This window comes from Corvus moneduloides, chromosome 3, assembly GCF_009650955.1.
Source record: "Corvus moneduloides isolate bCorMon1 chromosome 3, bCorMon1.pri, whole genome shotgun sequence".
Classification (NCBI taxonomy): domain Eukaryota; kingdom Metazoa; phylum Chordata; class Aves; order Passeriformes; family Corvidae; genus Corvus; species Corvus moneduloides.
Window position 1 is genome coordinate 73439945 of NC_045478.1, and position 12036 is coordinate 73451980.

At 36.7% G+C, this 12036-nt stretch overlaps 1 protein-coding gene across 11 annotated transcripts in view; it reads left to right on the forward strand.

Annotated features, from left to right (window-relative positions):
• The window catches only part of RGS7 (regulator of G protein signaling 7), a 246431-nt gene that overhangs the window by 39777 nt on the left and 194618 nt on the right, over positions 1–12036 (forward strand). Inside the window, exon 1 of one of the 11 annotated variants that reach the window (XM_032102206.1) lies at positions 3406–3503. The exons of the other annotated variants lie outside the window; for them this stretch is intronic. Coding sequence (XP_031958097.1) covers positions 3435–3503 — 69 coding nt within the window. The 5' untranslated portion in view covers positions 3406–3434. Of the gene's footprint in view, positions 1–3405; positions 3504–12036 lie in introns of those variants that run through there. 11 annotated transcript variants of the gene reach the window in all.

Here is a 12036-nt window from a genome sequence, read left to right on the forward strand (position 1 = left end):
AAATGCAGGAGTTGTTTTAATATTAACATAATATTTTCTTTTCTTTTTCTTTTTCTTTTTCTTTTTCTTTTTCTTTTTCTTTTTTTCTTTTTCTTTTTCTTTTTCTTTTTCTTTTTCTTTTTCTTTTGATTCTTGGAGTTATTGGCTTTTCTGAAATATTTTCAAACAAAAGTCTTTAGCACATGTCAGGCATTTGGTGCCTTTAGCTCACTGGTTTATTTTGTATAATTTTATAAACAACTAGAAAAAGCTTCTTATTATGGGAAATACTGATCAGTCTGAGTAAGCCATGCTGCACCCCATTCTCTGTTAAGCGGGTTTATCACTGAGCACTGTCCACTGCTAGACAGAATGGAAGTGATATCTTCCCATTTTACTAAATAGAGTTCCATCTCTTGGGAACCATCAAAGCTGCAGAAGTTTCTTTTGTCCCCACTGTGATATTATCACAAATTAATTTTGTCATAACCTTGGCAGACTTGATAAGGAGTGCTCTCACCCCTCTGCTCTGATAGGCAAGTTTTACTGTAGGACACAGGCAGATAGCAACTTACAAAAGTACAAATGATGCCTTGGGGTGATATTTTTTGGTATCTTAATTACATTTTTTTCTAATTTACTGATAAGTGGATGTTACTTTACAAATGTAGAGTTATTCTGTATATCTCCAGACTTGTGTTGTCTCAGCTGTGGAGGTAAGCACTCTAGATATACCATGATACTTTTTTGCTTGCTTCCTCTTCTTCCCCATCTCTTCTTTGCAGACAGGCAATTTTATTTTCATTTATGTGGCAGAATGCATTAAATTACAGATATAAATGAAATAATGCCTTAAAAACAAGGATGTAAATCAGTTGGGATTCACCATGGCTTTCAATGTTGTTGTTAATGAGGTGAAACTTTTCAGGACATCTGGACCTGCTTCAGGCTCCTAGTACTGTTCCTAGACTTTCATCATGCTGACATCTGAAGTCAGATTGTTATATTTGGTTATCAACACATTCTGCTAATATTTAAACTTACTTGGTTCCCCTGTGGTATCCAAATCTTTGAAATTCCTGCTAATCTGAGTCTCACCATCACTCCATTCCAAAATTCTGTATTTCGCTTTGCACCCTTCTGTGATCAAACTTTGTCATCTCTAAGAAACAACGTTTCTGTATAATATCTAAGTGGATGGTGTAGGCCTGAAGTTAATTGCTGTTTCTCCAGGGAAGGCAAAGTGCCATCTCTTGTTGAAGATATGAAAGTTGTTTGTCCCTAATTTGATAATACAGTAAATTAATTTTGTCGTAAAATCCTGTGAGCTCAGGTTTGTGTTCAAGAAGTCAAAGCCTGGAGTCCCTTAGAGGGTCAGGCTAGTTTGAAGATGCTTTAGAATCTAAGTAACTGTGGATTGCCATAAAAAGCAGTAGAACTGGTTCAGGGATTAAACTGGCTCTAAGATTTCATGACCCATAATGTGAACTTTATATTATATCTAGTCCATTTGAAACTTCATTCTAGATTTTCTGATATGTTCAGATTGTCTACTTACAGCAACTGTTAACAAAATCTTTTCTAAAGAAATGGATTGTGAAAATATATTTGAAGAGACCTCTAGATTTTATACTTTTGAAGGCATTAGGAACTCTGCTTGAGTAAATCTTTTGTTCTTTAATTAATTTTTTTTTTCCAGCAGAACTCTCCTTCAGTTTTGCATGCATAAAGTAACTTGGGTGCATAAAGTATGCAAAATTTGTCCCTGAATCCCTAGAATGCCTAGGAGAACACAAACCAGCATCTCTGTCTTCCCACAGTTCTTCTTCTTGGCATGAGATCCAGTGACTGAGATTTTTTGCTTTAGATTTATCCTCTATACCAAGAGCCAAGTAAACAGAGAGGTATGAATGTTCCTGTTAATGTAGAGCTGAATTTAAAGCATATGTTCTACTTTCTGGAATTTTTAAAAATTCCTTTTAGGAACTATTTTCGTTTTTGACATCCTTGAGACATTTGAGCAAACATTGTGTTCATCTACCTTGAGAACCATGGAAAATGATGGTCAGATCACTTTAAACTGTAACTCACAGTTAGGTTTTTGTTTGTTTGAAGATTGAATTCAAAGTGATTTGCAATGAGTACAAACGTCCAGTTCTTGCCAAATTTGCCTCAGTTCTCCAATCATTTTTAACACCACCTCCAACACAATTTAGAGTCAAATTTATATTTGTTCTACAGTCATACTAAGATTGCAGTGGTATGTGAGGCGCTTCTGAATTTGGCCAAGGCTGCTAAGTGGCTGCTGGCACCAGTTTGTCAGGGATTATGGCATGTTTTTTATAGTTGTTGCAAAAATTTTGAGTTGCAGTTGGGAAACAAAAAGCTTTTATAAAATGATACATATCTGAAAAAATATACATTGTGAAAACATGCTGTGTTGAATACTGAGAACTAAGTCTTATGCATTCCCTGCAAGACAGAAAGGTCTGCAGCTAGAGTTTTTCATTGATTTCAGATTAAAATGTGAGATTGAGTTCTGTATTAAAAGTTTTGAATATGAAAATGAGTAGTGGGATGTCATGTCCTTCCTGCTGATAAAGTTTTCAAAGGCAAATCATAATATCTCAGAGTTAGAAATAACTGAGACTTATTCTTCACATTCTCATTCTTGTTCTAGGAAGATGTAGAAGAGAGATTGGTTTGCCTGAAGAGCATATTTGGTTAACCATGAGACAGTTAATGGTGATGCTGAAGTGAAACTGAAGAATTCATATTTCTGAGCTCTTATGTCAGTCTTTATGGAAATACAGGTGAACATGACTTCAACAGCTTAATTGCAGTTTATGATTTTAGGTTTTATTTCCTACCAAAAGCTACACTAGAATTATATTTTTTTTTGTGCTACAGAATCTTGATTTTTCAGACAGATAGTGTGGTAAACTCTACAGCTGCAGAATTAAAAATACCCCAGGCTTTAGTATGGTTTGTTATTTGATTCTGGTACTTTACTAGTTATTCCTATGCTCTTTTATAAAACATTTGGAATACATCCTTCAGGAAAGTATGCGTAGTTCTTTTAACATGTTTTGTTAGGTAACAAACTGTCTTTTTTTTTCCTGTCTAGTTTTAATACCAGTTTTTTCAGCTGCTCTCTCCCTACCTACAGGTACACCCTTGGAAGTCTATCTGCACAGGGTGAATTCTACCTCTCTTATGCCATGCCTTCTGTAACATTTATAACTCTTCCCTTAAGTCAGATAAATGAAGGCTGCTTACAGCATGACAGATAACTGTGAGTCTGAACACAATTTCAGCATAACTTTACCTGTGTCAGACTGTTCTTATGCCCTTGATTATATAATATGGTATATCTTCAACAGATTAATGCCTGTAAGCAAAGAGGAATCTTTGACACAAGTGAGTCTGTTCATCAGAGTGGTTTGTTCCATGGCATGGCTCCAAGCACCCTGAACACAAAGCCTGATATGCTTTCCAGTAGGACTTTGGACTCACTGAAATTTGTGAGTATACATAGGTGCTGGTGAGTTAGAATAAATAAAAATATGAATTCAAGTTTGATAAAGGAAAATGGCCTTGAAGACCTGTGAAGTATGCTCAGGTTTAATTGAGACAGATTCTACTCCCAAGTATTACTGCCAGGTGTGTCTGGCTGTAAAAAGACAGCTAAAATTGAGTTGTAAGAATAGTTTTTTTTTTTTTTTTTCTGTTTTGAATTTTATCTTTAGCAATGTTGAGAACTTAAAAGTAGAAGAATGATTGCATGAAATTCTCCCTGAAATAGAGAGAGAATCAGATATTTTATTTCAGGCTTAGTGCACTCCATGCAACACTACGATGACTAACAGCACTCTTCCTGGAAAACATTATTTGGCCAAAATGCTTGTGTGATGCATTATTTAGAGGTAGGAGAATTTGCTGAGCAGAGACATTTGCATCAGCATGAATATTTGACTTTGGTTTGAAACCATATTTAATTTTTACTGGTGATGGGATTAGATATGATCATCTGACTCATCACTGGGCCCTCTCCCACTTTTCAGAAGATAACTACAGGCCAGTTATCCAGTTCTGATGAGCTCATGAAACAGTTCTCCCTGCACCACAAAACACATTCCAGCACTTCATAATAAACGGCATATGCTGCCAGATGGTAAAAATGTGAAGCTTCTTCAAATGTTTAAATAGTTTAAAATGTATGCTGTCTCCTTTCTCCCTTATTTTGCTCCTCCCTTCAGGCTCTTGCTCACTTCTTTCCCACACCTTCCCCCATACTTTCATGACTTCACTCTCAAGCATCAATTCTTCTTTTCCCACCCCTTCACCCAGCTGCTTCTATTGCTCCTTCAGCTCTAATTCCATTCTCTGCTTCTTTCTTTTTGTCTCTCTTTTTGCCGCTCTCCTTATTTTAAAGCTTTAAATTATTTCCTACATTTTTAATCTGATAATTTTCTTCCAATTTGTCTTTATAAGGTTCTTCATGACTTGTCAGTTCAGAGAGAAATTAGAGGGGTGAAATTAACACTTGGCACCTTCCTCAGGTGTCCAGTGGCACTTAAATCATAACAAAAGTTCATCAGTTTTTGCTTTCTGCTTATGAAGATGATGTAACATATTTATTGCTAAAATCAAAGCAGTTCTGTACCTTAATATGGATGACATATGTGTTTTTCAGAAAAAGATCTGAAAGGTTAAAAGACCACTCCTTGAAATGTATCTTTCTCAGACTCTTTGGTCTGCCCCGTTTGTACTTCCAAACCAAGTAAAAGCAGTTCTGATGATGGGAGACAGGGTCACTTCCAAATTTCAAGAGACCTAAAATACATTTTCTTTGTTTTGAATGAAGTTCTCATTCTGTTTGGTTTTCCCTGATTATATTTTTTGCAAAATACTGCACATCACTCAGATCTGTTTTCTCATCTCCCCTCCATAAATCCTCTGTTTTCATACATTTGATGCAGTGCATGCAAACTCTTACCAATCTAAAGTACCCATCTTGGTGTCAGCCTTGCAAATCTTTGGGTGTTTTGGGAAATACGAGTTACACTTTATGTGAGGAGTACTTGGAAACACAGAAGAAAACCCATTTAATTCAATAGGGAGTGTATCACATCCCTTTTTTTAGATATGATTAGGGTGCAGTGAGGAAAAAAATGCCTCGAAGATAATGTCTATCAATGTTCTAGTGTTCTTTTATGCAGCCACTGTCTCTTGTGAATATTTGTTTTTGATTTCATATTAATTGGTAAATATGCATTTGTTCAGTGTTTCCTTACCACTTTGGAGCATGATTTGCTTCCTCCATCCTTACACAGCCATCTCAGTCTCACAAATAAAGACCTAAGTCTAGCTCAACTTTTATTCATCAAACATAAGTTATGACAAGAAATATTGTTTCATTTCAGCTCACTCAAATGGTTCAAAATTGTTGAATAATCCAGACTAGTTTGCAGTGATTTAATATGGCTTTGAACCTTAACAATGATGTAGGTAAACCCAAAATATTTTAGACTTTTTCCAGACTGCCTTTATGTTTCTGCATAACAGAAATGTGAAGTCTTTTTCCTTTCATTTCACGACTGAAAATATGTTTGAAATCTTGTCTCTTTCTTCATGGGACAGAAAAAGTCTTGGTCTGGCTCTTCCAGCAACTGATGGGTTTTCTGTTTAATTTCATTGCATATGTAAGAGTTTGGATTTTTAAGTAGACTTGAATAGGAGCTGGGATCTTTTAGTGTGAATGAAAATGACCTGATTCTCCTTGTTTCTACCTTCATATCTAGTGTCCCATCTCCTTAGCCAAATGAAGGTTGTGTGAAACCCTGATTGAAACAAGATGTTCTTTTGAGAACATTATATGTTCCAGAGTTATAAATTTAGGATTACTGGATTTTTGCCTGAGAAAACCTAGACAGACATGCAGGTGGATGTGTTGTAGAGTACACATGATGTAAAAAAATTTCTTAGGGATCCAACCACTATATATGCTCAGTCAACCCAGCTGCTGGACCGCACTCAGTGGGTGGAATGATGCTGGAGTTGCTAGAATGCTGCAGGCCACGGCTGGGACTCTTCTTAGTTTACTATATTTGTGCAGTTGATTTAGTGCCTTCAGATTCTCTTTACGGTCAATGCGGATAAACAGATACTTTGTGGGATTTGCTTTTTTCCAGCCAAATGTAGATGTTCTCTTTAGCAGAGGGAAATCACACCCTAGAGAAGAGTGTTGGGCTAAAAAGAGAGCTCAGAAGGATTGGCTTACAGGCAGATGCCTGCATTGCCTGATGAAATCCATTTAGATGTCAGCAAATCCCACATAAGTGTATTCCCTCATAAGAGAGGGCCAAAAGCTTTGCAGTCTTTTTACCCTCACTGCTTTTTCCAGGTCCAGCCTAAACCCAGTTTTGTCCTGCTGTTTGTAGCTGAACTTGTTTGAGGCAGGAACTTGTTTGAGGCTCTTATTGCTCAATAATATTGCTCCTCCTCTGACATGAGGAGCCAGAGAATAAGCCTGTCATCAGAATGAAGTGTTTTTCATATGAGAGATGTATTTCAAAGCTTAGAGAATCTGTAGCTTCCTGAACAAGTCCTTCACAGAGTCTGTTTGCAGAATAAAATAAACCACTTGCCTCAGGCTTTAGTTACATGATATCAGAAATACAGAAACACTGGGGAAAAAAAAAGGCAAAAGAAGGGGTGAACAAAGTCACTCGAGCACTGCAGTGTAGAGGGGAGCCTTGCAGAGGAGTGAAGCAAGTGCTGTCTCTTTTTTCTAGAGGTGTTTTTAAAGAACTGAAGAAAGATAAGTCTTTCGTGATGATAGTCCTCAAACTGTTAATGGGCTGTTGAAATAGCTCAAGGCTGATGATGGGAAGGATAGACTTTTTTTCCTTTGACAGCTGAAAAAATTGTTCTTTTTTCTTTACAGACCTGTGCAACAATAAGTATTAAACTAAATAGTGTGATAAGACTGTAGACAGAAGGATTTTAAGTTGGTCTTGATTTTGGAAAGGAGTGGGTGATGAAAATCCCATTTTCCAATTGAATTTTAGCTCAGAGGTTGAAGAGTAGATTGTATCTAACAAAATAAAAACCAAATGTAGAATTGAGTTTTTTATATCCTATCAGAGGGTGTAAACTTTTTAAAAGCACATTGCTGTTGTCGACAGCTGTATAGTCTGTTGTCAAAGGAGTTGACAAAACCTAACAGGACCTGCAAGGCTACCTTCCCTCCTTTAGAACAATGACACAATACCCTGCTTCACTTAAAGATTTGTGGAACTGCACCAATGGTTGAAATAATCTCTACAGATAATTTCAAGAAATGAAATGTAGATGAATAAAACTTGTCCAAGCTTTGGCAAGACAGAGGTTGGAAAATCAATCTGCAATATAGAGAAAATGTCTGTGAGGTCAGTGAAACTCAGGTAAGATATGAACCCTAACATTATGTCTAAGGATGTTTGTGGTAGGATTATACCTGGAAGGCCCTGTGCAGGTTCTCTGTGTCCTACCTCACTGCTTTCTGTGCCATTTCACAGGGAAAAACACTGTCCTGTGTCTGGTTGTGACAAAGACAGCCTAAATAAGATGAACTGTGACATTGGCTAAACTTTGAACCAAATGTGAGGCAGCAAAGTTTAGTTTGAGAGTAGTAGCATTCTAAAGGCTCTAAGCCATGCTCTGTCAACTTTAGAAATGCAATTTACACCAGTTTGCTTTTCAGTGGAGGGGATATTTTATGCACAGATCTCTGAATCTTACGCAATTGAGGCTTTTTCTGATATTAGTACTCATATTACCCCCAGCATTTCTTCATATCTCATGCTTTAATTGAGGGACAGTTTGGCAAAATGGTCTCTAGTTTAATATTGCTACCCAAAAAAAGTTTTAAAGTGTTTGTATTTTCTAGTTTCCTTCTGAACCTTTGTAACAGGTAGCTTGTAGCTGGCAAAGAAAATTTGTATAGCCCATTTCCTTCAGTCACTGACTGGTTGGACAGAGATGTGTGAGATATGAAAGTTGCCTGGGTTTGTATCTGGGAGATGATACTAACTGTGTGGTAGCAGTTTACCCTGTCTGTATATTTTTCATAAGGAATTTGATCTTGTCAAGATTTGTGCATTAATTTTCCTTCTTCAGAGAAGGTACCTTGAGATTAAAGGCAGCTTTTTTAGCAAAAGGGTCATTATTATTATATGTTTAAATCCTGTATTAAAGGTGTGTATTTATGGCAGTAAAAGTATGTCTTGAATACTCATTAAGCATCGTAGTGTGAAAGCATTTTCCTAACCACAAAGTATCAGAGCAGCTGGCAGATCCACAGAATTGCTTACTGACTTGTTTAGGCTGAGCTGACACTGACCCTCACCACAAGTCCTCATCATCCATCCTGTCTCTTGCTGGCATAGTGCTTAATCACATCATGCCACCTCCTTTGTTATGTGGGCTGTGTCTCAGAAAAAGAATTCCGACATATCTAAATGGCTTTTTCAGCTGTTCAATCAATTTTTTTATTAAGTGAAATAAAAATATTAAAAATAAATGTTTGGCAAGATGGAGGATGCCAAGGGAACACCTTTTGCTTCTGGTGGCTCCTTGTCAGGGACATTTCCGTCAGGAGTCATTAACTTACGATTGTTAGGCTAAGTTAATGATACTTAGCTGTACAGCTAATCATTGAGCCTTTATAGAAACTGGTGAAATACATCAAGAATAGAATTCTTTTGCCCTTATATCTGAGAAATGTTTAATATCTTTGGAGATTTTCCATAATATGAAACAAAATGGAGACTAAATCTCAAATGGAATTTGTTTTATAGGTGAAACTCCTCAAGGAAGCGGAACAACTTCAGGGCAGGGTTGTTCTTTGTGAGATTGTAAAGCAAGATATGAGAACTGCTTGACGAGCTTGTTTTTTTTAAGGGTTTCAAGATACATGAGTCTCTTTTGCTTATGAAGTGAAATCTAAAATGCTGCTGAGGGGAACTCAGTTATACTCTGAAAACTGAAGATAATGGGCAGCCTGCCTGCTCTTACTGTGCAGCATTTACTGTGTTTCTAACTTGTTATTGTTGTATCAGATGACATGGTGTCATTTTCAGAGTGGCATCCTGGGCTTTGGGGAACTTTCTGGTGACTGGAAGATAAAACAATACTTTTTTTTTTTTAATGTTCAAAATACACCTTATGCCATAAAATATCAGAAACAGAAAATAGTCTCTCTCAGATTCTGAAGACCTGTAGCTCATTCTTTCTCTGTAATGCCACATACATTGTGGAAGAAAATCATAAAGGAGGTAGAGGAGAAGAATATCTTATTAACTCACATGCATGACCTGAAAGGAAAACCATCTTTAGCACCTCAAACCACAATCTTACTCTTTTTGCATGTGACAAAAGAATTTTTTGAATGACTGGATAAAGTCAAATCCTGCCTTTTGATAACTTCTTTTAAATGAAATTTGCTGGGTCATAGTTATCCCTTGAGATTGCCTATGCTCAAGAATTGTACCACTTTGTTTATACATGTTGTGTTGGTTTTATAAAGCTAAATAGCAGAATTATCATGGGAGGAGAGTTGACACTTTTTTGTGATGCAGTCTTATTTCACTAACATTTCAGGTGGTAATGATACCACTTTTTTATAACTATTAAGTTTAGTCTCAACACTGATATTCTTACAGTTGTGACTGTAAGGCCTCAAGATTCTTAAACTGCCAGTAAAAGCTGAACATATCTTGCTATTTTCTTGAAACAGGCTGTATTGGAGTGCTGTCTTGACTGTCACCTAGCCTTCTGACAGCATTTATTTATTTATAGTACCACTTTTTATTTTTTTTCTGTGACAATAATTCTTGACTATCAAATCACTGTTTGAGTGTGAGTAAATCCTTGCAGTTCTTCTGTGCATTAATTTTGTCCTCGTCATTACTTTTAGGTGGTTACCTAAAATAGGTTTAGATGGATACTGTCTGGAGAAGGACTTGGGCAGGAAGGTTTCTTTTGTGGGGTAAGCAGCATTGGTCCCTTGGGAGAACCCCCTGGCGGTGTCCTTGTAGGAGTGGCTGTGGACTGCAGCTGAAACTTGGTTTGATGAGACAAAATGCTTCTCTCAGTCAGGTATGGTACAAAGCTTTGAGTGACAAGGTCCCCACACAGGGTAGTAGGGGGTAATGAGAGGAGACCTGTGCAACAGAATAATTGGTGTTGTCCCCATCACACACACTTTAGGGCCATTATTTCAGCCAGCCTCTTGTCTGGTCCCATGGTGCAGTGGATAATTAGGAGCATACTTCTGTGTTTACCTTGGTGTGGAAAGAATTCAGCTGATGTCCTGTGAGAAGACTGCTTCATAATGCGAGGTCTCCACAGCTAAGTGGAAAGCTTGCCTTGGAAATAGATTTGTCATCTAAACTGGTGCACTAATGTAGAAGAGTTCACAGGAAAGCTAATCACCCTGTTAGGAAATGCCAGCAAGAAGCACTTCACACTAGATATCTAGCCCTTGGGTATGGTACATACCATGTGATCTCCACAGCCATGGATTCACTGGGGGCATTGAAGGTCAGATTCTTGGCATCCTAACAGTTTTGCTCCTACAAATTTCCAGCTAAAAAATAATATGAAGTTGCATTTTGTATCTGAATGTAATTTATTTTCATATTTTATGAAACATTATTATATTTATGTTAGTAGTGATATTTTATTCTTCCAAAGAAATGTTTTTCAGTTCAAGTTCCTTAGGTTCTTAATGACAGTACTTGGAATTGCTAAAGTATGAATACCATCCAGAAGTGAAGCCTTTTAAAACCATACTTAATAAGAATCTTTCTGGAATAAAAGATGGTTTTCCTTTTGTAGAATGTTGAAATTTTAAGCATATCTGTTAAGGAAAAATTATTCTTTGAAAAACAATAGAAAACTGAATAACTCTAAATGAAATTAGGAAATTTTTAAATTAACAATTGCAAAGGGTTCTTTATTCAATGCATTTCTGTAACTTTTTCTGATGAGTGCTGCTACTGAACAGGAAGATTCTGTGAGTGATTTTCTGTTGTCTTTGCATTTTTTGCTATTTCTTTTTTATTACTCCACTTCAAGCTATCTTTGGGCAATTGTAACTGCAAATTGTCTTTTTAAAGACAAGTTTCATCCTTATATAAGAAATAAACTTTTTAAGTAAGAACAAACATTCACTGGAATGGCCTCCCCAGGAACATGGTGGAGTCCCTATGACTAGAGGTTTTCAAGATGTGACTGGACAGGGTGATGAATAATCTCATTTTAAGGTTCCCTTTCCTAGGAAAGTTTGGCCTGGAGGATTCCTTGAAGCCTCCTCTAATCTGAGCCGTTCTGTGGTTCTGAAGTTTACTGTCAGTTATTTTGTAATTGATTTAATGGAATCTCTGTATATTCTGTAGTTGCTTGAGTAGCAGTTAGCTAGAGTTCAAAATTTTCCATCAGACTTAAATACTAGGAACTGATGAATATAAAACTTTATGTAGGCTTAGACAGTTTTGTAGTTACAAACACTTTCACTGAGCAATTGGTGTATTTTTCTTAAGTGTAAATCTTTATTTTCTCGCTCCTTACACTGAGTAATAGCTGTGTCCTCCTTTTGCTCCCTCGTGTAGCTTAGTCATCCAGGATGGCTCTCTGCAAGGTGAATGTTTCAAAGAGCTGTTGGTGGCTATTAATGTATGGTCTGGGAAGCCGTAATTTGTGGTGGTTTTTAACTGTCTGTTTTGAGGTTGGTTTTTTTTTTCTGTAAAAGATTCACCTGTCTTTCAGATATATCATATTTGAAGAATATGAGGAAGGCAAAAAGCCTTCTGTTGTGACAGTGTTTTGGTGGAGAGTGAATGCAATTTTTCTTAACTTCTACACATTAACTTCTTCCAGCTATTAATCTTCCTTCATGAGAAGTTTCTCTTAGATGTGTAAAAATGCTTCCACTACTTTGTGCTGTTTTAAATCATGCTGAGGTAATTAGGATATAAAATGGTTGTTCCTCTGTCACCGTGACCTAGGCAG